Raw genomic sequence first — 25449 nt, forward strand, 5'->3', positions numbered from 1 at the left:
ATATATATATATATATATATATACAGTGGTACCTCGGCTTACGAGTGCCCCAACGTACGAGTTTTTCGGGATACGAGCCGTCGCTCGGGCGGTTTGTTGCTTTGGGATACGAGCCGAGATCCGATGTACGAGCTCAAAAAATTTATTTTTTTGAATTTTCCGGTTGTGGCTTCCGGTTGAGGTCACGTGGTTATCTTGCCGTGAAAGCATCTCTGCTTGGATATAAAACACGCAATCGTCGAAATACATGAGCGAGGAATCTCCTTGCTCCAGCCGGTGACGTCATCGGCGGGGATCCCCGCCTCCAGAGTGGCTGGTCACGTGACCGCCAAAGCGTGTCGCGCGTGCGGGTATAATGAGCTACACCTGTGGATCACGTGACCACGGAAGCACGCCTCGCTTGAGAGGCATGGCTTTCGGTTTGCGTTTTGCTTTATAAGGCGCGATAAATGGGCTTTTGAGTGTTAGCGGTTCATGGCGTTGACGGTCAAAAACCCATTACATCAATTTTACCAGGCACTGTACAGTAAGTACAGTGGACACCAAATGCACGGTGGAAGGCTAGAAGTAGAAGATCGTCCAAGACAAGTGAGAATAAGCCATACTTTGGAGATGACGTCATTCGCTGGTCCGATAACCAAAGATGTGGTATAAAAAACCAGGTGAGCTAACAATGCAGCAATGAAGGAATTCGGCCAAGGCACCGGCACACAACGACCTACCTACATCGAAAGACTCAATGCCAATGGTGACAGAAGCCAAGACGGCCGGCTTAAACACCGCCGAAAGACCACGGTGTACCAACTTACGATGCAGAACATCTTGCACTTAATATGATGACAACAGGTGCCATCCTCTGACGTACCATTACAGGTACAGGTACAGTACACGTGAGCACAGAGCAAAAGTTCACTGAAACCGAGATTAAGAAAAAAGAAAAAACACCTCGTGGTCCGTGCTCGATATCCGAGTTTCAATCTTTTCAAACACATGATGCTCTCGGTCACGGTATCTCCTGCGAGCTGCTTCTCCTTCAACCACACAAACAACAACTTCTCCATATCTTCATGGATAGAGGTCCAGTTTATTTCTTTACATTCTCTTGTATTATGTACAGTATATACGAGGTCGTGCTTGTTTATACATTATTTGTTATTTATAAAGTACATTTTTGTTATTTAAAAGCACCTAACAAAAAAAATTGGTGTTTTTTTTTTGAGGCTGGAACGGATTAATAGCATTTCAATGCATTTGAATGGGAAAATTTGCTTTGACTTACGAGCGATTTGGCTTACGAGCTCCGTCACGGAACGGATTAAACTCGTAAGCCGAGGTACCACTGTATATATATATATATATATATATATATATATATATATATATATATATATATATATATATATATATATTTATATATATATATATATATAAATAATTTCAAAACACACCTCCGGGTCCTCAGTCGAGGTCCTCAGCATCATCCCGTTTCGGCCCTTCAACCTCAATACAGTCAGCTAAGGTGGGCCAGCAGGGGCACATCACCTCCACATGCAGCAGCAACACCAGGATGTGTACATATCCCCACCCCCAGCCAGTGAGAACACAGACTACAACAATAAAACCGCCTCCACTCCCAGACTCTACAGCCCCTCATCCACTCACTCGCACACCAAAAAAATAAAATAAACCGACCATCTACCCTTACAACAAGCACCACTCAAACAAAAACACATTCATGCAAAACCACACCCACTCCTGCAACACACACATATACACACACACACACACACACACACACACACACACACACACACACACACACATTTCTCTTCTGTGCTCAATCACTACCCCTTCAGGCTGAAATGAACCACCACCGTCAACCTCAGCCGACACCGTTCGACGTGCCTCCATAAACTTCCTCCATATCCAAAGTGAGCCTTTCAAGGTAACCTGGGCCACACATCCTCCTTCTTTCTGACTTACTTTTTCCACATGCGAAATTTCCATTTATGTTTATTTAAATTATACAATGGACTACAAAATGTTAATGTTTCAAGATATTTGTTATATTATATCACCTTTATCTATCAATATTGTTGAAATGAAGATCAAATAGCTGTATGTTGAAATACGTTGAAAAAGTCAAAACTTTACATGGGGTGTACTTACTTTTTCACGTGACTGTATATACACATATACACATGCATATATACACATACAAACACACATATATGAAGACCCTTTATTGTTGCCCTATATGCTGACTGATGCTGTGGTTTTCAGTGTGTCAGCTGACACTGCATTATATCGTGGACAGTTCTGTGATTTTTTTTTTTTTACAGACTGCAACTGAGCTGGATTTTCCATTCAATGTCTTTGCAAGTTGCATTTATATTGCCCAAAGATTACCACATACATGTCTTTTCAACTTTACTCAACAATTCTGTGTTGTCTTAAACTCTCACAAAAATAAAACTGACATTCTGCACAGAAGGCCATTTCGTTTAAATTTCTTCCTGTCACATTTATTTCCATATCCTCCCTTTACCTTGTTTCCTAATGAACACACATTTTCCTTGAATCGCAAACACAACCACTTTTCACAATTCCTTTTCAAAACTTGTCCTGGATTCTTGCTGAATAAACAATGTCAAGCAACCTACAGTCACGTGAAAAAGTAAGTACACCCCATGTAAAGTTTTGACTTTTTCAACATATTTCAACATACCGCTATTTGATCTTCATTTCAACAATATTGATAGATAAAGGTGATATAATATAACAAATATCATGAAACATTTACATTTTGTAGTTGTTACGGATTCGTCACTTCCGTTGTGGGGGTTTGCATCCACTGTAAATATTTCTGATTCCATGCACTATTATTGTTTTCAAAAGGTTTATTGTCCATGAACTGTTTTCAAAAGGTAAAAAAGTTAATGTTAAAAGAAACAGGAAACCGGATCGGGAACCGGACGACGAAGAGGAAGAGGAGAGAAAAGGGCGGAGCGAGGGAGTCGGACAAGAAAGCCGAGTTGCTCCGTGTTCGGAATCGAACATTGGCGAGCAAGAGTGACTAGCGAACTTTCGGGTTTCCGGGAAAGGAATTCCTGCGACAGAGTTGTCATCGCTGTGACCAATCAACCTGCGTGTCAGGTTTTTCGCGGTGGATTCCGAGGAGCATTATCGCTGGGCCGTTACGTCTCAAGAGCGGGTCGTCGGCCATTTTGACTCACGCAGGACTTGTGCTTCGCTCGTGGTTTCGTCTCTTTTCGACCATTTTCACCGCATTCAGACGTCGATCTGGGGCGTGTGTGTGATGTGGCTTTTTGAAGGTTACTTCGTCCATACCCGAGGGTGTGATCTCTCAGTCACCTGTAGGGCACCTTTGTATTTCCCAGTCGCCTTGAGGGCGCCTTTGTACAGCTTCGGCGGTGTGACTGTACTTGCCATCCGCACGGGATTCTGGTCTCGATTGGACATCGTTCTGGCGATCGCTGGAGCGAATCAACTTCATCTTGAAGCCGGGAATAAGAGACATTGGGGAATGTTCTTGTTTCACTCACTTGGAGCACAGTGAGTTATATATTACAAAACTGATGGTACCATCATAGGACATATTGATTGTACTTTTGAATACTATTGTTGTTATACTGTTATTCTTGTGTGATCTTAATACAATATTTGTTTGTGAGTAACAATTTGGGTGGCTTCTCCGTTGATCTTTGACACAGAATAAATTTTTTCTGCCGTGACTCCTCTCGGGGCTCGGAGGTACACCGTGACCAGGGGGTCGGGGAGGAGCATGCAACAGTAATCCATTGTATAATTTAAATAAACATAAATGCAAATTTCGCATGTGGAAAAAGTAAGTACACCCCTACATTTATCATTACTTCCAATACCTAAAATTAGAATCAGGTGCACCAGCTCAGGTGTAAATGATTAGAACATCGTTAGAGAGGATCTTGGAGGAACCTGTCTTATTTAAACCTCAGACATTTAGTTGGTTTGCTCTTTGTTTTTTGAAGTGTGCGGCGTCACCATGCCTAGATCAAAAGAGCTCTCTGTGGCCTTTAGAAAGAAGGTTATAGATGCCTACAAGGCTGGGAAGGGATTTAAAAAGATCTCCAAACAATTTAAAATCAATCATTCGACTGTCCGGGAGATCATCTACAAGTGGAGAAGATTCCAAACAACTGCCAACTTGTTCAGGCCAGGCCACCCTAGCAAGATCAGCCAGAGAGCAGACCGCAAGATGCTGACAGAAGTCTCTAAGAACCCCAGAATGTCATCACGTGACCTACAGGTAGCTCTTGTCACTGTTGATGTCAAAGTGCACAAGTCTACCATTCGAAAGAGGCTGCACAAATTTGATCTGCATGGGAGGTGTGCTTGGAGGAAACCTTTGTGGGTCCAGAAAGAACATCAGGGCAAGACTAAAGTTTGCCAATGAACACCGAGGCAAAGACCAGCACTTCTGGAACAATGTGCTCTGGACAGATGAGTTAAAGGTAGAGCTATTTGGCCACAGTACCAGAAGACATGTTTGGCAAAAACCGAAGACAGCATTTGACTACAAGAACCTGATACCAACTGTAAAGCATGGTGGTGGAAATATTATGGTTTGGGGCAGCTTTGCTGCATCAGGGCCTGGGCAGCTCACCATCATAGAATCCACTATGAATTCTTCATTGTACCAGTGGGTGCTTGAGGATAATGTGAGGCCATCTGTCAGAAAGTTTAAGCTCAACCGAAGGTGGACCTTGCAACATGACAATGACCCTAAACATACAAGTAAATCCACCAAGCAATGGCTGAAAAGAAAGAAATGGAGGGTTCTGGAATGGCCAAGTCAAAGCCCGGATCTAAATCCCATCGAGATGTTGTGGGGTGATTTGAAATGAGCTGTGGATGCAAGAAACCCCTCAAACATCGCACAGCTGAAAGAATTCTGCATGGAGGAGTGGGCAAAAATTTCTCTCAGTCGATGACAGAGACTGGTAGACAGTTATAAGAAACGCCTACTTGAGGTTGTTTCTGCCAAAGGGGGCAATACCACCTATTAGAGCCAAGGGTGTACTTACTTTTTCCACATGCGAAATTTGCATTTATGTTTATTTAATTTATACAATGGACTACAAAATGTAAATGTTTCATGATATTTGTTATATTATATCACCTTTATCTATCAATATTGTTGAAATGAAGATCAAATAGCTGTATGTTGAAATATGTTGAAAAAGTCAAAACATTACATGGGGTGTACTTACTTTTTCACATGACTGTATATTCCGATCACAGGCCCTTAATGGTCAGTACCATTGCTGTATCCAGAATGACCATTGTGAATTCAAATACACAGGTCAATCGATGCAATTTACAATGCATCATTTCCAATCTTTGAGCTGAAAGGAAAGATTAGAAGTAGCCTTATCACCTTTGAGCTGTCTCATCTGGGTATGATTCTCAATCTGGCAAAAAATGTTAGCCTGATGCTTTGCAGGAAGTTCGATGAATAAGTTCACTGTCCTTTGTAGGACATTAAACAGGATGTCCCGCCTACTAGTATTCACTGGTGGATGTAAAAGTTCACGCACTACTATTAGTAAACAATTCATGAAAAGGTTCATGAGCCATTGTTTGCCCACAACCTTTACAAATCCATACCCTAACTTACTGCTACGTCTGCAAGTTTCCACCTCAATGATGTTCTTAATACAAGAGATGGTATGAAAGCAAATCACAAGGAAATGCAAGTAAATATAAATGTAGGAAAAGGTGATTCCGGCTATTTAGCCTGCACTCAACCTCCACTCCACAATATATCGCAACGCACAAAGCACCGCATACGTCAGTTTTTACAAGTACGTACAATGAACCGCACTAAAGATCAGAATCAATGGGATCTCCCGCGAAGAAGCTAACTCCGAGGGCCTTTCACTCACTCACCGTAGGCAGGTTGGTGGTCTTTCTGTCTTCTACCGACTCCTATCCGGCCTTGCTCCCCCAGCTCTGTCTGTGCTCTCTCCCCAAAATATTCCTCCAGGTCGCACAAGACCTGCCTGCAACCCTCTTATGGTTAAACTGCCAAAATCTAGGCTCTCTGCTCACCTTCACTCTTTCATTCCCTTTTTCTCCCGCCTCTGGAACAATCTCCCCCACTCCCTTCAATCCCACTCCTCCTTTCAGGTCTTTAAAACAGCTGTTCACCACCATCTCTTATCTTCCCCCATCCAAAACCTTGATCTTTTCTACGCCCGTTAATTCACCCCAAATCCACTTTTTTGAAATTCCGACTTCTGTCCTGGAAGTCCTGGCAAGGTCAATGTTTTATACCTCACTCACTTCCCCCCCCCCCCCCCCCCCCTTCGCATGCCTCCTCCCCCCAAGCCCTCTCCCTCCCACAGATCTCCCGATGTCCCTGCTCTCAAATGTTGTACTTGTGTGCTTCCCTCTCTCCTTATCTTGTCTACCGCTCCCTTTATCTTATGTTTTATGTGTCAGTTTGTCTTTTTGTGATTAATGTTAGCTCTTACATGAGTCTCGATCCTGTATACAAAAAAAACAAAGATGAAAAAATACTTGTAAAAAGTCAAGTTGCCCTCTGTGCGACAAAATATGATACAATAAAAATTGAGATTGAAAAAGGGGGTCAAAAGGTTAACACATCGGCTGACAAATGAACGGAAAATTTCCGCAATACACACATATATCCAACGCCATCCAGAAACCAAATTATAAGGCCAACAAAACGTGATCCTACCTGCCTAAATGGCCAAGCAATTTGTGTGTTTTTACCTTGATATCAATCACATTTTAGAGTTATCGATTGTTATTGCCTCAACTTCAAAAAGTATTCAAAAAGTTTCAAAATTAAAAACATGACCGCATTTCCAATGGCATCAGCAAACTCACCTCCTGCTGGGAAAAAGGTATGACTGGCTTTAAACTACAAAGAAAGGACCAGCCATGTGAGGGTCCCAGAACAATTTCTCCATCATTGGGGGAAGAAGGGGGAATTCAAACTTGAAAACTTGAAAAAAAATTGAAAACAACTTGAAAAAAAAAAGTAGAGTTACATTGATCTTTGCACGACATCTACTTTGCACATCTAAAAGTAGAGCTACTTTGCACTATATACTCCATCGCACGACATCACTGGGGGGCCTTCGGCACCTGGAGATGCCGCCATGCAGTACATGGAGATGGAATGGGGAGGGGGAGGAGTACAATGATTAATTGATTAATTGAGTCATGAAAATAAATAAATAATAACCATAAAATAATTTAATTTCTTCATCAATTGACTAATAGCATACCTGAACCACCACTGTTTCATCCGAATGTGTAACTTTTTGAAAATTAAGTAATTAATCGAAAATAATTAAGTAATTAATTGATTACTTGATTAAGCAATAAATCAAAAATACCAGTTATAGCCACATCACTTGGTCTTTGTCATATCCAAATATCAGCTTCCTGGCTCAAAAGGTGCCTGAGATATTTCCCGGATGAGAAAGAAAATAAAAAAATTACTTAATAAATCGATAATAATTAAGTAATTTATCAATTAATTGCGTAATCAAAAAATAAAAATAATGTTTTTGCCAAAGCACTTACTCACTATTGTTCCCAAATTTCAGCTTCCGAGCTCAAATATCACCCAGACAAACAAACAAACAAGAAAAAAAGAAAACAAAAAAACGGATTGAAAACTGAGTACTTCCTTTCAAAGTGCATCATGCATCGCCTGGAGATGGAATAGGAAAGGCGCTGTGCAATAGTTTTGAATGATTGTCTTTCTTCTTCTGCTTCTTCGACTTCCCCTCTCTCTCTCTTTTGTTCCTTTCACAGCATCATCTTTGTTCCTTTCACATTTCTTTCTACTTTTTCATATTTTTCTCTATTCATTATAATTCTTGCTTCTACTTTGTTTCTCTTTCTTTATCTATCCGTCTTGGGAGAAGTGAATTCTTGTAGAAAATTTTCTGGAAGGTTCACTTGGCTGCGCCTGGATGGGTTTGAGGACTAGCAGCTGAAACCGGAATTCCTATCCAGGTTCCTCCTGTTGCCTCCATCTTTGCTCTCTACTTCTTCTGGTTCCTCCTGATGACTCCATCTTTGCTCTCTACTTCTTATGGTTCCTCCTGATGACTCCATCTTTGCTCTCTACTTCTTATGGTTCCTCCTGATGACTCCATCTTTGCTCTCTACTTCTTATGGTTCCTCCTGATGACTCCATCTTTGCTCTCTACTTCTTATGGTTCCTCCTGATGACTCCATCTTTGCTTTTTATTTCTTATGTTTCCTCCTGATGACTCCATCTTTGCTTTTTATTTCTTATGTTTCCTCCTGATGACTCTATCTTTGCTCTCTACTTATTATGTTTCCTCCTGATGACTCCATCTTTGCTCTCTACTTATGGTTCCTCCTGATGACTCCATCTTTGCTCTCTACTTCTTATGTTTCCTCCTGATGACTCCATCTTTGCTCTCTACTTCTTATGGTTCCTCCTGATGACTCCATCTTCGCTCTCTACGTCTTATGTTTCCTTCTGATGACTCCATCTTTGCTCTCTACTTCTTATGGTTCCTCCTGATGACTCCATCTTTGCTCTCTTCTTCTTATGGTTCCTCCTGATGACTCCATCTTCGCTCTCTACTTCTTATGGTTCCTCCTGATGACTCCATCTTCGCTCTCTACTTCTTATGGTTCCTCCTGATGACTCCATCTTCGCTCTCTACTTCTTATGGTTCCTCCTGGTGACTCCATCTTCGCTCTCTACTTCTTATGGTTCCTTCTGATAACTCCAATGCACTATTTGGTTTTCCATTACATTTGTTTTTTTTTGTTTTTCTCTCTCTCTCTCTCTCTCTCTCTCTCTCTCGCTCTTTCTCTCTCTCTCTCTCTCTCTCTCTCTCTCTCCTCTCCCTCTCCCTCTCCCTCTCTCTCTCCCTCTCTCTCCCTCCCTCTCTCCCCCTCTTTCTCTCCCCTTCTCTCTCTCCCCCCCCTCTCTTTCCCTTTCTCAATTTTTCACTTAATTTAATCAAACGCTTAATTTGCTCTTGATGTGTTCATAGCTCTTGCGTGAGCATTTCCTTTAAAATTGTTTGTGGTTTCTGTTTGTGTCCTCACCTTTGGTTGGTAAAATTTTTATACTTGCTGGTTTCTTTTGAATATCCTTTGTTCTTTTTTGGTGTGTTTATGATCCTTATACAATGTTTCTTTGAACTCGTTGCTTGGTTTAACACTGCTTTGTGGAATGGTTTTATACTTTTATAATAAAAGGATACAAAAGTCAAAAGTCAGTCAGTCAGTCAGAGTCTCTCTCTCTCTCTCTCTCTCTCTCTCTCTCTCTCTCTCTCTCTCTCTCTCTCTCTCTCTCTCTCTCTCTCTCTCTCTCTCTCTCTCTCTCCTCCCACTTTGCACAGCTGCCGCTCGCTTAGCACGCATGTGCGATTGCCAGGTCTGTTGCTCAGTCACTGGCGGTACGTGCTGTGTCTCGTGTTGCTTTTTTCCTTTCTTCCTACCTTTTGGTCCTTTCTGCTGTCCGAGTGTCGGTGTCCCTTTCTATCGTCTTGTCGACTGAGCGAGAGAGGGAGAGACAGCGCGGTTAAAGTTATCCGCTTTAGGTGGTTAACGGGATTTATTTATTTACTTCCCAGTTATTGTTGTTGTTGTTTATTTTTTTTGCATTTATTTAGGCTTTATAAACCTTTGTACCATTTATTGGTTATTTTTTTTCGTTTAGTTACTTCAAATGGCTAGCAAGAATAGTCGAAGTAATGCCGGTCGTGACGCCGATGAGGGGTTAACAGATGAACACGGCATGTGTTTTGTCCCACCGGAAGATGTCTCGCTGGAGGAGACGCTCCTCGCAATCGGAGAATTGATCGGTTGTGAGAACATACGGGCAGCGTCCCGAATGCACCACAAGGTGGTTGTTTTCGTTTCACGTGTCCATTTCGCACGCATCGTCGTGCAGAACGGACTCACCTTGGGCAATGACCAGTTTGTTCCGGTTTCGCCATGGAACACTCCGGCCTCGAAGGTAATACTATCAAACGTTCTACCGACGCTGTCTAATGAGGAAATTCTTCAGAAGCTCGGTCAGTACGGTACTGTGGTGTCGAGAAATATCCAAGCCTCCATTCGCACCACAGACGGGAAGCTTAAGCATATCGAAACGTTTAGACGGTTTTGTTATGTTGTTTTGAAGGATGGTTTGACGCAATTGAATGTCTCTCTCGTTTTTAAGTCGTCAAAACGTGAGCACAGGATTTTTGCGGCAACGGAGAGGTTGATTTGTTACGGGTGTGGTGTACATGGACACACTCGGCAGTATTGTCCTGATGGGGAGAAAACGTATGCCACAGCAGCCGGACCACCTCCCCCCGTGACCACTATGGATGATTCTATAGATGTTTCGCCTTCAGTGTGGGAATCTACATCGGACCATCAAGGTACGGCTAAGAGTGGTGCTGATGAGACCCATACGGATGTGCTTTGTATAAGCGATGAGTCATCCAGTACAGCTGGCCATCGTGCAACCGATGAGTCAGCAAATGTAAGGGAGAAGCCTCTACCTGTAGAGGGAATGATTTGTGAGGAGCAGCAGATTGTAGATGCGGCGTTTCGGAAAAATTTGAAACGGTCACTTGTAAGTGCGAGGAATGAGGACAAAGGTGTTAAAGTGTTGGTGGTGCAGACAGGAAGCAGTTTAAACGATTCAGACAGTCCTTCACATGAAGATCAGCAAGGTGGTGAAACTATGGCTGACATGATACCACCTGCTCAGGATGAAGGGGAACTTTTTCCTGAAGGTTGTAAATCAACCTGCGAAACCGAACAGCCTACTGATGACCATATCAATTCTAATGGGGAATGCAAAATACCCATTACTACTAATAACGACTCCTCCCCCCCCCCATTGCAATGATGCATGAGGATGAAGAGGATGAAGAACCTAAGGTAGATGGGGATGGAACAGGTGTTTCTGTACAGGTTCAGGAGGAACTCGTTACTAGCGTCATGGAGGGAATTCTAACTACAGAGACACTGATCGGCCATGAGGAACCAGTGGCAATGGTTGACAGGGCTCCCCCCCCCCCCCCCCCTCAGGAGGAAGAGCAGCCTTTGGAGATCTCAAAAGAAAATATTGTCAGATTTTTTAAGGAAACTTTCAGACAAAGGCATGTACGAATTAAGGATCATTTTCCTCATATCCAGGCCTTCCTTGCAGCCGCAAAACCTTTGCTGCAAAGGAGTGAGCATGTGGAAATCTCCGAACCTGAATTTCAGCGGCTGAGGAAATCCATCACGAAGGCAAACAAGGAATTAATTGAGGAAGAGGACTTCACCCCCTAGAAGAATCAACCATGGAACTAAATGTTGTATCCTTAAATATAAATGGGGGTCGTGCCCCCTTACGGAGGGTGCAAACCATTCAAGCGGTTGGAAAAGAAAAGGCTGACATTATTCTCTTACAAGAGACCCACGCTACTAGTGCTCAAGTAGCCGATTGGGGGAAACTTTTTAAAGGGCAATGGTGGCTAAGTGGGTTCCCTACACCTCGGGCCGGTGTTGCCATTTGCCTAAGTCACAAGATTTGTGCTCAACAGGTTTCATTTAAAGAAATCTATAAAGGGCATTTGATCTCCGTAGATTTTCTTTATAATACCCAAAAGATTATCGTAGTGAATGTTTATGCACCGTGTGACCCAATGGAGAGGAAAATTTTTCTTTTCCACTCTGCGGGATTTTGTAAAAACTCTGGACCCAACAGCCTTTATCTGTATCGCGGGAGATTTTAATTGCACAATTTGTCCGTCAATTGATAGGAATGGTCATGAGCCTCATGTTGCCTCTATGGAAGCTCTAGAGGACACCATCAACATCTTTCGGTTTAAGGATGTGTGGAGATCACAACACCCACTCTCTAGTCTAGTAGGAAGACTAGGTCCCCCTGCACCCCCCGGAGATTTACTTCTAATCAGTGTTTCTAGATTGGAAAAAATGTGTAGAAAATGACTAGCTATGCCCCAAGCTGAAATAATGTCCCACATACCATTTTTATGCAAATTACTGCTGCCATTATCAAAAAAAGACTAGGTCCCCCTGCACCCACCCGGAGATATACTTCTAATCAGTGTTTCTAGATTGGAAAAAATGTGTAGAAAATGACTAGCTATGGCCCCAAGCTGACAAAATGTCCCACATACCATTTTTATGCAAATTACCTGCTGCCATTATCAAAAAAAGACTAGGTCCCCCTGCACCCCCCGGAGATATACTTCTAATCAGTGTTTATAGATTGGAAAAAATGTGTAGAAAATGACTAGCTATGGCCCCAAGCTGAAAAAATGTCCCACATACCATTTTTTATGCAAATTACTGCTGCCATTATCAAAAAAAGACTAGGTCCCCCTGCACCCCCCGGAGATATACTGAAACTGGCAGTGACTGGTGATTGAAATGCGGTGCCTTTTTGTGTTTCAGGTCGAGGTACGTGAACTCCCCACGATCTACAGCAACCAGGAAGAGACTGATACCAGGGTGGTTCTGTACCTCCATCATGCTGCTACCATCGGATACAAGAACGCTGTAGTCAGAACACCGGACACAGACATCCTCCTGATCCTGCTCCACCATGCCCACAACATCAAGCTGACGGTGTACCTGGATACAGGGTCAGGGAAGCATCGCCAACTTGTCAACGTCTCTGAGCTGGCAGAATCCCTGGGAGAGGACTACTGTGCCACTCTCCTGGGGTACTATGTGTTCAGCGGAGAAGACTGCACCAGTGCCTTCAAAGGGAAGGGAAAAGTCGGGCCCTTGAAAAAGCTGGAGAAGAATCCCAGGTTTCACAGGGCATTCGGTGAATTTCACAGGGTATTTAGAAAAATAAAACTTTGTGTTAACGTCTGTGTAGACGGACCTTAATATGAGTCTATTATTTCGTAAAACTGTGATTATTTTGTAAATAAAGCACTAATTAGCATACTAGTATACCATAGACACATGTAATCATGTTATGAATAGTTCTATCATGATCTATGCCCTTCAAAACATGGGTCTAGACACCTTCATTTTTCAATTATCTGCAATATTGGCTGAGATATGTCAAAAATCGTTTTTTTTGATAATGGCAGCAGTAATTTGCATAAAAATGGTATGTGGGACATTGTTTCAGCTTGGGGCCATAGCTAGTCATTTTCTACACATTTTTTCCAATCTAGAAACACTGGTTAGAAGTATATCTCCGGGGGGGTGCAGGGGGACCTAGTCTTTTTTTGATAATGGCAGCAGTAATTTGCATAAAAATGGTATGTGGGACATTTTTTCAGCTTGGGGCCATAGCTAGTCATTTTCTACACATTGTTTCCAATCTAGAAACACTGATTAGAAGTATATCTCCGGGGGGTGCAGGGGGACCTAGTCTTCCTACTAGACTACTCACGCTGTTATACATGGTGTAGATGCAATGATGGTATTATGTCAATGGCAAGGCTGGACAGATTCTATGTGAACAAGCCAATGTTGAATGTGGTGTCTGTCCAAAATTTTACCAACTGGATTCACAGACCACAGTTTAATCTCAATGTCCTTTAAGTTACCCTTTCCACCCGGTGGTAGTGCTTACTGGTCTTTGAATACTCGTCTCTTACATGACAAGGAATTTAATGAGGCCTTTCACGTCGTGTGGGAGAAAATTCGCTCCTCCAGACCTGAGTATGATAGTCTCCGGCTGTGGTGGGACATTGCAAAATCCCAAATTAAGAATTTCTGTCAACAATATAGTGCATACACCACCAAAATCCAATCAATATCAATCGATCAGTTAAAATCTGAAATTATATCGTTAGAACAGAATGTTGACGAGGTTGGGAGAGGTGCACGTGACCAACTAATATGGGCAAAGAAAGCAGTGCTGGAGGAAGCGGTACGGCAACGGGCGATGGGTGCCTTGGTCCGAATGCGAATGAGCTATTTAACTCTGGACATGCCAAACAAAGAGTTCTTTAAGTTAGAGTCTTCCCTCAAAAGGTCACAACAAATTCATACTTTACTCACTCCCAATGGGTTGCTGGTGACCTCTCAGCAGGCGATCAGGTGTACTCTGAAAGGGTTCTATTCTAACTTGTATTCTCCTCAGAACGTGGACAATGAGGTGATACGAGAGTTAACTGCTGGGCTTCCGAGTGTCGAGGAGGATGAGCGATGCATGCTCGATTCCCCAATTTCGGCTGATGAACTTGAAGCAGCTGTGCGGAGCCTGAAAGATGGGAAAGCTTCTGGAATAGATGGCCTGCCCACAGAATTCTACAAGACCTTCTGGGCCCTTGTGGGACCTGACTTATTCGATGTACTCGATGAAAGCATACGTGTCGGAGAACTTCCAATGTCTTGTAGACGAGCAGTCGTTTGTTTGCTACCAAAAGCTGGGAATCTTCAACTGGTTGATAACTGGCGACCTGTCTCCTCATTGTGTGTTGATTACAAGATTTTCTCTAAAGTACTTGCTAATCGTATGAAGACTGTGATCAGTTCAGTTATACACCCGGACCAGACCTACTGTGTGCCTGGAAAATCTATTTATGATAATATTTTTTTGGTTGTACCTGCGTACAACCTTTGGTATTATTTCATGCAATAAGTTCCTGCGTGACGATTTTGGGTTGCTGTTTCTTGATCAAACTAAGGCCTTCGATCGTGTTGACCACAAGTACCTTTTTTCTGTCCTGAAAGGAATGGGGTTTGGTGAAACTTTCACCTCTTATGTGAAACTCCTGTATACTAATACTCAATGTATGATGAAGATCAACAATAGGTTATGCTCTCCCTTTCCTTTCCAACGGGGTATTCGCCAAGGTTGCCCCCTCTCTGGGCTTTTATATATAGTCGCCCTTGAACCACTCCTTCGGTCTATTAGACAGCAAATACCTCAGGGAATGAGAAGTATAGAAGGAGCAGAATTTGTGCAGACGGCTTATGCTGATGATGTCTGTGTTTTGATTAGAAGCTCCAATGATGTCTCTGCTTTACAACGTTGTATGCGAGATTTCTCTGCAGCCTCTTCCGGTGGGATCAATTGGAATAAAAGTACAACATTATGGTGTGGCAAAGGCAATCTCTCTTGTGTATCACCACCCTCACTCCCACACAACCTGGTCTGGAGAACGGACGGGGTTAAATATCTTGGAGTGCATATCGGTAATCGTGAAACAGAAATGAAAAATTGGGAAGGAGTGTTGGAGCAAATTATGCACAGATTGAAAGCATGGGAAGGACTGCTGAGGTCCATCTCCTATCGAGGCCGTACCCTTGTCATAAACAATCTGGTTGCAACAAAATTATGGCACAGAATTATTGCTTTACAGCCATCAAACCAACTAATTATGGCTACTCAGCGAATGCTAGTAAACTTCTTTTGGAGTGGCTACCATTGGCTGAGGCCTGAGATATTGTACTACCCCCGGAAGGAAGGTGGCCAGGGCATTGTTGATATCTCTGGTCGGGTTGTGGCCTTTCGGCTGCAGTCTCTGCAGAGACTACTGTTCGCTGAACAGCTGCCCTGGCGGCCCTTTGCATTTTTTCTGTTACAACAGGCTGGTAGACTGAGATATAATCGGCAGCTTCTTTTGATAGACCTCGAGCATATAAATTTTGCCTCTCTTCCGAGATTCTATCAGAGTTTATTGGACACTTGGAAAAGGTTTGACGTCCACCGCTTCCTTGAGGGCTATAATTGTCGAATGTTCCTTCAAGAACCCCTTTTCTTCAATAACTTTTTTCCTGGTATCCCTCATAGCCATGCCCTGATTAAAATATTTATCCAAGGAGGGATTAACAAAGTATGTGATCTGAGAGATTCATCTGGAGTTAAGTGGAAACCTGCTGGTTTGGTGGCAACCTCAGTTGGATCTCGGTCTGTCCGACTTGTAGACCAAGTTGTACGTATAGTCATTAGAAAATTTAGACAGCTAAACATCGGCTGGGAAGGTGTTGGTAACATTGAGGACTTTCGGTTAGGTTTCCCTGAAATCAAAGTGCTCCTTTCGTCTTCTCTTCAGCCGGAGATTGAACATACCCCCCCTTTTCATCTTGTAACTAAGATTGGAATCCGTGATCTCTCTCGACAAAATAAGAATGTACCCCTCTCTGGGAGAACACGAGTAGCTTTGTGGTCAGAGCGGTTAGGGTTGGGGTCTCCCTCTACCCCCCTTTGGCCTCACATGTACACCTTACCAATACATGGTGTGTTAGCGGACATACAATGGAGGTTAGCACACTGGGCGCTTCCCTCCAATATTTTTGTCCACCGTATTAACAGCTCACTGCCGGAAACTTGTCCTTTCTGTGACCAGAAGGAGGATTTGTTTCATGCTTATGTACAGTGTCGTAGACTGACATCGCTTTTCTTGTTCCTTGAATATCTTTTTCACCAATTGTCCTTCCCTTTCAATATGCATATGTTTATATTTGGTGTGTCTTTCAGGCCCACATGTAGAGATGTGGGTGTTCTTCTCAATTTTTTGGTTGCTGTTGCAAAATATGCGATATATAAATCTCGGAAAATTAAAATAGATAACGGCTATGGCTCTGATGCTATTTCTATTTTTAAAGGGTTTGTCTCAACACGACTCAAGCTAGAATTTGATTTCTTTGTCAGTAATGGAAACGTCCAACTTTTTGAGAGAAAGTGGTGTATTGGCAATGTTCTGTGCTCAGTCGATGATTCAAAAGTGGTAATTACTTTATAATTCCTGATTGATTTGACTTTTTTTCTTTGGAACTGATTGCTTGTATATATGTTTCTTCCTGTGTCCTTGAATACATTTCTCTCTCTCTCTCTCTCTTAGTTTTTCGCTTAATTTGCTCTTGATGTATTTATAGCTCTTGCATGAGCATTTCCTTTAAAATTGGTTGTGGTTTTGTTTGTGTCTTCCCCTTTGGTTTGTAAAATATATTTTTTTTGTATATTTGCTGGTTTCTTTTAAATACCCTTTGCTCTTTTTGTGGTGTCTTCATGATCCTTATGCAATTTCTTTAAACTGGTTGCTGTGTTTTTTTTTACAACTGCTTCGTGAAATGTGTTTTTTTTACAACTGCTTGTGAAATGGCTTTACATTGTTTATAATAAAAGGACACAAAAGTCAAAGTCTCTCTCTCTCACTCTCACTCTCACTCTCACTCTCACTCTCTCTCACTCTCTCACTCTCTCACTCTCTTGATCACTGTTTCATATAGCAGGTAGTGTCCATTAAAAATGTCTCTTAAAAAAAATCATCCTTATGGCTGAGACTTGTCTAATTCCTGTCCATCACCGACCTCACCAACTGTTGTTGAATATAACTCTAACAATCATTTTGATATATTAAAAGAGATTCTATATGTTTATAAGATCTTCACGGTATTGTTATTTAGCATCACAAACGCCACTGTATTTTATAAACATTTTCACCAAACAAATTCTGCCAGCCCTGGAACCAATCTTGTCACGCAATACACTGAACTGTGACATGCAATTATATCCTTTCTATGAAACAACAACCAGAAGTGAAAGTAATATTCCAGGTGCAGCCTCGCCATTACATTTGACATCTCAAAAAAAATCCCCGTTCATAAATCACTCATCGACATATGACCGCCATTTTTCTTGACTTTTCTTGAGTTGGAGACAATTGTATTCTCATGTTTTTCGCCTGTGCTGCACTATTCATACACAGGGTGAATGAGAGTTGAGCTCAGCTCAGTCTCGATGCCAAGCGAGTGAAAACCAACACATTCTTTCGCTTCTCAGGGGCATTCAAGACTTTTGAAATGAATCCTGAAATGGCCATCCAAAGCCACGGGTCCCAGACCATGTGTAGACTTGAGTAAGCAAGACGTAGATGGCGACGAGACTCAGAATGCGACCTGGCAGGAGAGCAGGAAATGCTGCGAGCCTGTGAGAGCCACATCTATGCGAACCAGATGGTCCAATTCATGAATTTGCCCGACAGCTGAGGCTTTTTGGAAACCCGACATAACACATCGGAGCCATTCAAGCTCACTCGGTTATGTCAAATTCCAAAATCGGATTCGTCTGTAGCACTTACAAAATCAAGTGGGCTTTGGCTCACCTTCACAGGTTTGCACATTTACTTTAAGAAATATTACTTCGTTATGTGTGGACCATAACAAATCTTCAAACGGAAACATGAAGCAAAAGTGTAAATAACTTTACTTTATTGAAAGTTGTATTCCACAACTTTACAGAAAATTGCATCAACATCTATGGAAGTTTTATCCCTGTAAACTAGAAGAAATAACAGTTAAGAAAATAAAGGTTGCTGAATTGTGGTAAATGATAAAAGTATGCATAGTTGAGTTGGCAGGATGGCCTAGATGTACACACACTCACCTCTAAACTGTCCAGCCTGCTTCTAATATCATCCCAACTATAAACTATCATCCTGGTGAATCAACAATGTCTTTCCCTCCGATGGATGTCAAACTGGGTGTCCCCCGCCTGCCGGCATTAGTTGGTGGACTTTAAAGATCCCCCAGTGTCCTTCACAAAGAGGTGAGCTTTCACTGATAATATGGCCAAATTACAAATTCATGAAACTACTTAGTTGAATGCCAGTCAGGCCTAGCTAGCTGGTTCGTGAAAGACTTGGGCCAAAAACTCTTGATAGCCAACTCCACAAGAATGTGGAAATAATTGTGGCTGTGAAAAAGAATAATAAGAAGACTAAAAGGAAAGAGTTTCAATGTATGTTAAATGTAATTATTGATCCATGATATATGACTTGTATGTATTCCATGCAGAGCATCAATTAACCATTTTTTTCTCAACAAGTTGAATTCCTTGGTACCATAGGAATTCCATTTCTCACTTGCCCTATCAATTAAAAAAAAGAAACATTTTGTTATGTACAAGCTCGTCCCTCACCTCATCAACTTGCTCAATATCTGTGGCTAACAATCAAATCTATGAAACTGCTCCACATAGTTCATCAATGACTTATAGACACAGCTTCATGGAGTACATCTCGTTCAATGGTGCAAAAGGTCCAGTAATTGATGCAGGATTCTTTCCAAAATACTTGTGAATCTAAAACCTTGGGAATCAAATTTTTAAGTTCAAACTTTTAATTTCAAACTCTTCAAAATTCATATCCAAACACTGTCTCATACCCTCATCTAAAACATTGCTCACCTCACTCCCACAGTAAAGAACATGACAATGCCTCAAGTTACATGGATAAGTCGAAGCTGTTAATTATCTTCAGTAAGTTAGAACAAGATATTCCCATGTAGTGGGGTGGCTTAGCCCAAATATTCAAAAGAATTGTGCATTTTGTGAAACAAGCACCAAATTTGGCACAAATGTACATTAATATGTTGCGAACATTTTCAGATATTGGGCCACTTGAAATTCCGTAATTTTTTTTTTCAAATTTTTTCAAATTTCGTAATTTCAAATTTTTCGGGTGACACCGTCACAATTTCGGTCTTCGAGGCCGGCCGATAGGCAAAGTGTGACCGGAAGGGACGAGGTTCTCCTGACCACGTGGCCCTCGATCTGGGAAGCGAGAGGCGTTCCATTAGTGGACGCGCCCCTCACGCCCGACTTTTGGGCGGCCCCGGCAGGCCGTTTGTTTTGACGTTCCGTGACAGGCCCCGCACCCCCACCTCCGGGCCGACCGGAAGCTTGTGCTGAGTACATCATACCTGAACAACTCAGTGAGGCAGAACACAGCAGTGCACACCAGGGTGACCCCTTCAGTGCATAAACCAATTAACCTGTCCACTGCAGGGCATATAGAAATGAAGTTATTTTCTGCATATAATAATAATATAAGTTCAGTTCTATATAACAATTTCTGTTATCACCACTACCACTACAACTACCACTACTACAAGCTTTGTCTGGAATTTTGTGGACTAACAGACAAACAGACATACAGACAAGCTGGGATCAAAACATTACCTCCTTCCACCATTGAGTGTAGAGGTAAACATCATGGAAATTATATCATGCCCTAGATTTAATTCATGCTTACCCGTCGTGTATTTGCTTCACTGGTTCACAAGGTCTTTTGCATACATGTAATTCAGACTCTCGTCTTCATTGCTGACCACACAATGTTCGCAACATATTAATGTACATTTGTGCCAAATTTGGTGCTTGTATCACAAAATGCACAATTCTTTTGAATATTTGGGCTAAGCCGCCCCACTATATCGGCCGGCCTCGAAGACCGAAATTGTGACGGTGTCACCCGAAAAATTTGAAATTACGAAATTTGAAAAAATTTGAAAAAAAAAATTACGGAATTTCAAGTGGCCCAATATCTGAAAATGTTCGCAACATATTAATGTACATTTGTGCCAAATTTGGTGCTTGTATCACAAAATGCACAACAGGTTTGCTATGCTGCTACACTAATGTAGTACGTGTCCAAGGAAAGATAAAACCAACCATTAAATAAGTAAAGCAATGCGACTGTGTCGCCAATATGCCTCCGCGTAGTCCTCACCCATGACAATGGGTAGATGCCCTTATTCACTGTCCTAAAAATAAACACGGTTGGTTTAAATCCCTTCAGCTGTTTTGAAGTATCCCATTTTTACCACAGACAGGTTTCACATCGATCGATGAAGCGTTTTCGGAGAAGCGATTTTTTAAAAATATATATATATCGGCTTTCAAGCTAATGTGGTTGCCAAACTACATGACATATGACATTACAAATGTACACTCTGCATATGTATGGGTAGGGGATCACGTTTGTGAAGTTTCGTGTTGATCAGAAAAGGTTCGTTTTTCTATCCAAGATGGCTGCTAAAGCACGTGACTTACGAATGTCATCTTCATTTTCAAACGATATGCAACAATGGTGTTAGATGACATTTGTAAAATTTGGCATTAATAGGGGAAGTGGTTTCAGAGATATAATTTTTTGATATTTTCCCCTCAAACCAATATGGCTGTCAAACCATGTGACCTATGCTGTCATAAATTTAATATTCCAATATAAATGGGCCATATATCATGTGCATGCAATTTCAGATTTTTAGGATAAGGCATTAGATCAAAACATTTATGGCTGGTATACCACTTTACTGATGTCATCATTATCATGCTTTTGTGCCGCATTGGGAGTACTTGACAATGTGCCAAGTTTCAAATTTTTCCATTCAGCAGTTTCCGAGAAATCTTTTTTTAATTATTTGCGTTTGATCCAAGATGGCTGCCATTCCACGTGATCTATGATGTCACAATTATCATCAAAACTTTCTGCATGGGTGTCACTCCTACCCTGAAAGTTTCATCTCAATCGGACATACGGTTGCTGAGAAAAACAAGGTTTATGCCGTATGGACGGATGGACGTACGGATGGACGGACAGACAACCCCAAAACATGATGCCTCCGACCACCTTCGGGGGCGAAGCCTTAAAAAACATTCCCCTCTTGTATATTTTCGTTTTGTGGAGAGGAAGTGTACAAAACAATCGAATATAAATTAACAACAGATTTTTCCTCTCCAACAATGTGAAACCAGACAGACACTCCTACGCAAGCGAAGAAGCAAGGCCTGACCGGGAATAGTAAAATCAGCTTCTTATGAAGATTGATGCAAAATGATTGCAGGCGGTCACTTTGAAGTTCTCTAAGAAACATCGGGGCTGAACAGAGTCAACGGAGTTGATTCCCCAGGTGTGCAAAATGAAGACCAAATGAGCACAGTTGAGCAAACAACTTGTAAAACAAGGAAAGGCGAGCGAGAGGCAGATTTGTCGATTGGTGTTGCAGAGTTGAAATGGGAAAGATTGTACAAAATGCAGATAAATCAAGGTAAGAGTTAATTATTTCAAAAGTCAATCCACTTTTTTGCATTAAATACAAATGCTGTTGTTTGTGTTATCAATAAATATCACAAAATTATACCAATATTATCAATAAAAGCTCACTGTATGTTTACATGTCTGTTCCACCTGGATAATTGTTAGTCTTGAATATCCATGTAATCCAAACTGTTGATCGTCTTAAGTCGTCTCCCTGAATCCAAGTTGTCATGTTTATTATTTTACCGATCATCCTGAATCCTGAATGATCATTATTATTGCTGTTTTTTCTTTATTGTTACAGTTTGTTGCATCTAGACATTTTAAATTACTCATTGGTTTCATGATTTCACATGAAATTGTGCACAGACACACACACACACACACACACACACACACACACACACACACACACACACACACACACACACACACACACACACACACACTATGAGTGGCAACAAAGCACCCAATCAATTGGCTTAAATATCAATTCACCTGAGTGAGACAATACCTTGTAAGTGTCTCCGAGGCCACACCAGAGGCAAAGCAGTGTATTGCAGCTCCTGCGTTGACATGAACAGCCCGGTGGTAGAAGGTACGAGATCTCACCTCGGGTCACCGCTCTTTGGTTGTACCTCTGGCGAGGCCAAGAAGTAACAAGACTCATCGCTTCAGGTGTCGAATTTGATCGCTTCGGGGTATTCATCATGCTCATCCAGCAAGATCTGATCCAAAATGTGTAAATGGTCTGGTCTCCAGAAAAAAAAAGCGAAGCTCCAGCCCGGACCTGGAAAGGGGCCACAGCCCTCAGCACAAACGTGGCTCTCTTCCTCCTCCCACAAGGGCGTTTTGATGGTCGACTCGTGACGAGGCCCAACAGAGGGGCTTCAGTGGTCTCCCCGCTTCACAGAACCGCTCTTGTGCAAAGCATTACCTTGAAAGGTGTCACCTTCGATTCTAATGAGCACAGACAGAACTTTGTGCAAAAGCAGGCCCCATCGGTCCATTCCTCGGACAGGAGGCTAAGTGGGAATGAAAGTAAAATGCGAGGAAAGTGTAACATTTGGAATATTTTGTGCATTTCCTCCCGGGTACGTTTTGCCCAATCCTTTTTTGGGGATGTACCATTTCAAACTCCGGTAAAGATTTACCGTTACACGATCCATCCTTGGAGCCCCTCCTGCCCACGCAAACCACATTCTGACCCTGCAGTCCTTCATCCACACCCATGTTCCATGCCAAAGGTCGACAGCACCTGAGTTATGACTACAAATGGCTGCTCTGTGTGGAAAAAGCAACAACAAATATTTATCACAAACTCAAGATATTTACTGTGAGCAGAAAACGATTAAAACAGTAATCGACTGATGTTTGACGTTCCTGTTCAAACGAGGAAGCACTTGGCTCGAAAACGAGAGCTCTGCGACAAGGCTAGGCCTACAGCAGACGTCACCAAATGCTTCCTGAAAATGGAACGGCGTGTTCAAAAAGATCATCTCATCGTACAATCGAAGGAAAAACAAATGATACGTCAGCCTTTCAGGGCAGGATGTTCACTCGGGCGAATCAGAGGTGATGCATCGATGGCAGACGGTGTATAAGCACCCACTAACCATGATTGTTTACTCGGCTAAGAGGGGATGAAAGTTTGGGTAAATGAAACCATTTTATGTTCGTACACGCTCGTGGTTTCAAACAGATTGCTCCCACTTTACCTGTACTCTCATATCTGATATCATTATTTTAAAAGTGTTGTCAATATTAACTCAATAAAAAAGAAACTTTGTGGAAACTGAGGTCCATTGGGACTCTTCCAGCAGTTATTCTTGACCAATGACATCACGCGCCAATGTGTTGTTAATGATTTTAAGTGGCAACGACGTCATGATGCATTGTAAGTGCAAAAAAAAGACATTTTGTTTTTATTTGCTTCAGACAACGTCGGACAATTCCAATTCCCAATAATAACTGCTAAAGCGATGTCCCAATGCACACACCAGTTGTCTTGCATCACAAGATGCGTGTCTGTTCTACCTCCACACGTCGGTCTCTTGTATTCCGACAGATTCACGGAGGCTAAAAGAGTGACAAAGTATCCTTTCAACCACTGTTGCCCTCGCCATATTTCAAATGATGAACAGTCTGAAACATTATCCTGACAATCGATTTCATCTTCATAATCAAGTGGTGGAAATCAAATGAAATATTGAAATCTGCTTTTTCTCAATATGCCATTGCAGCAGAATCAAACAAAAGTAGTGTTGTGTTGTGTTGTGTTGTGTTGTGGTTAGTGTTGTGTGTGTATGGGTGTGTATGTGTGTGTATGAATGATCTGGTGTGTTTTGTTGGTGAGTGGTGAAGGGTATAAAGGTGGGTGTTTGAGTGTTCCACCATGTTTGTTTGGTGCTGTGGATTCTGGATGTGGAGGTGTTGTTGTTGTTCGCACTGGCTGGGGGTGGGGGTATGTACGCGTCCAGGTGCAGTTGCTGCATTGGATGTGTATGTGCCCCTGCTGGCCCACCTTACCTGACCGTATCGAGGTTGAAGGGCCGAAACGGGATGATGCTGAGGACCTCGACTGAGGACCCTGTCAGTGTGGCACACTTGTGACCAGGTGTGTTTTGAACTTATATATATATATATGTATATACATACATACACACATACGTACATACGTATACATTATTACCCTCGCCAGAGGAGAGGGTATTGCATTTGTCAGTTTGTTTGTTTGTCCGCACAGAATAAATATGATTTTTTCTGCAACCGTTGGTCCGATTGACAGGAAATTTTCGCCATAGGTGCAACTCCACCTGTATAACTTTTTAATTATAATTATGATGTCATAGGTCACGTGGTTCGGCCGCCATCTTGGAAAAATCGAAAAATTTTGCACCTCTATATCTCGGAAAGCGCTGAATAGAAAAAATGGAGACACGGCTAATTGTAAAGAACTCTCCATGGGGAATAAAATATGTTAATGATGATGTCATCGGTGCCTCCATTATGACGTCATAATTCGACAAGTACAAAACTTCATCCGATCAAGATGAAATTTCTTGAGCATAATCTAGGAATAAATTAGTTTAGAAAACGAATAATGATGACGTCATCGGTCACGTGGTTCGGCCGCCATATTTGTTTTAACACAAAAGCCTTAAAAACCACTGAAAATACATCCTGGCGAGGGTTTGCAATCTCCGATTGCTCTTTTTCTTGTTTCTTTTATTTTTCAGACGCATTTGCGGTTTTTACGTAAATTTTCATTGATATTTTTATTTCACAGTTTATATTTAGAGCAGTTACAATTTTCAAGTGCTATAGATACCAATTTAGGTTTTTTTTTTATAGATGCATTTACAGTTTTTTATGTAAATTTTCGTTTCTGGACACATTTTCTGTTTTATTTAAGGACAATATTGTCATGTTCATTTCACATTGTCATGTTTATAGTTATAGAAATTACAATTTTAAATGCTACATATTGATTGAGCGTTTTTTTTTTAAAGTATGCGTTTACATTTTTAAAATGTGAATTTTAATTTATGGACGCTTTCCGACAGTTCTGTGTCGCCCCCCCCCCCCCTCCCCTCCAAACAGT

The 25449-nt window shown here is 41.8% G+C and overlaps 1 protein-coding gene across 6 annotated transcripts in view; it reads right to left on the bottom strand.

Moving 5' to 3' along the window:
- The window catches only part of LOC137436716 (FERM domain-containing protein 4A), a 293806-nt gene extending 271122 nt beyond the window's left edge, over positions 1 to 22684 (bottom strand). Inside the window, exon 1 of one of the 6 annotated variants that reach the window (XM_068130724.2) lies at positions 22360 to 22684. In XM_068130724.2, the coding sequence (XP_067986825.1) occupies positions 22360 to 22563 (204 nt within the window). In that variant the 5' untranslated portion in view covers positions 22564 to 22684. Of the gene's footprint in view, positions 1 to 22343 lie in introns of all 6 variants that reach the window. The other 5 variants (XM_068130726.2, XM_068130727.2, XM_068130723.2 and 2 more) reach the window with 5 other exon arrangements.
- Positions 22685 to 25449: the final 2765 nt, after the last annotated feature.

This window comes from Myxine glutinosa, chromosome 11, assembly GCF_964187855.1.
Source record: "Myxine glutinosa chromosome 11, kmMyxGlut1.1, whole genome shotgun sequence".
NCBI classification, from domain to species: Eukaryota; Metazoa; Chordata; class Myxini; order Myxiniformes; family Myxinidae; genus Myxine; species Myxine glutinosa.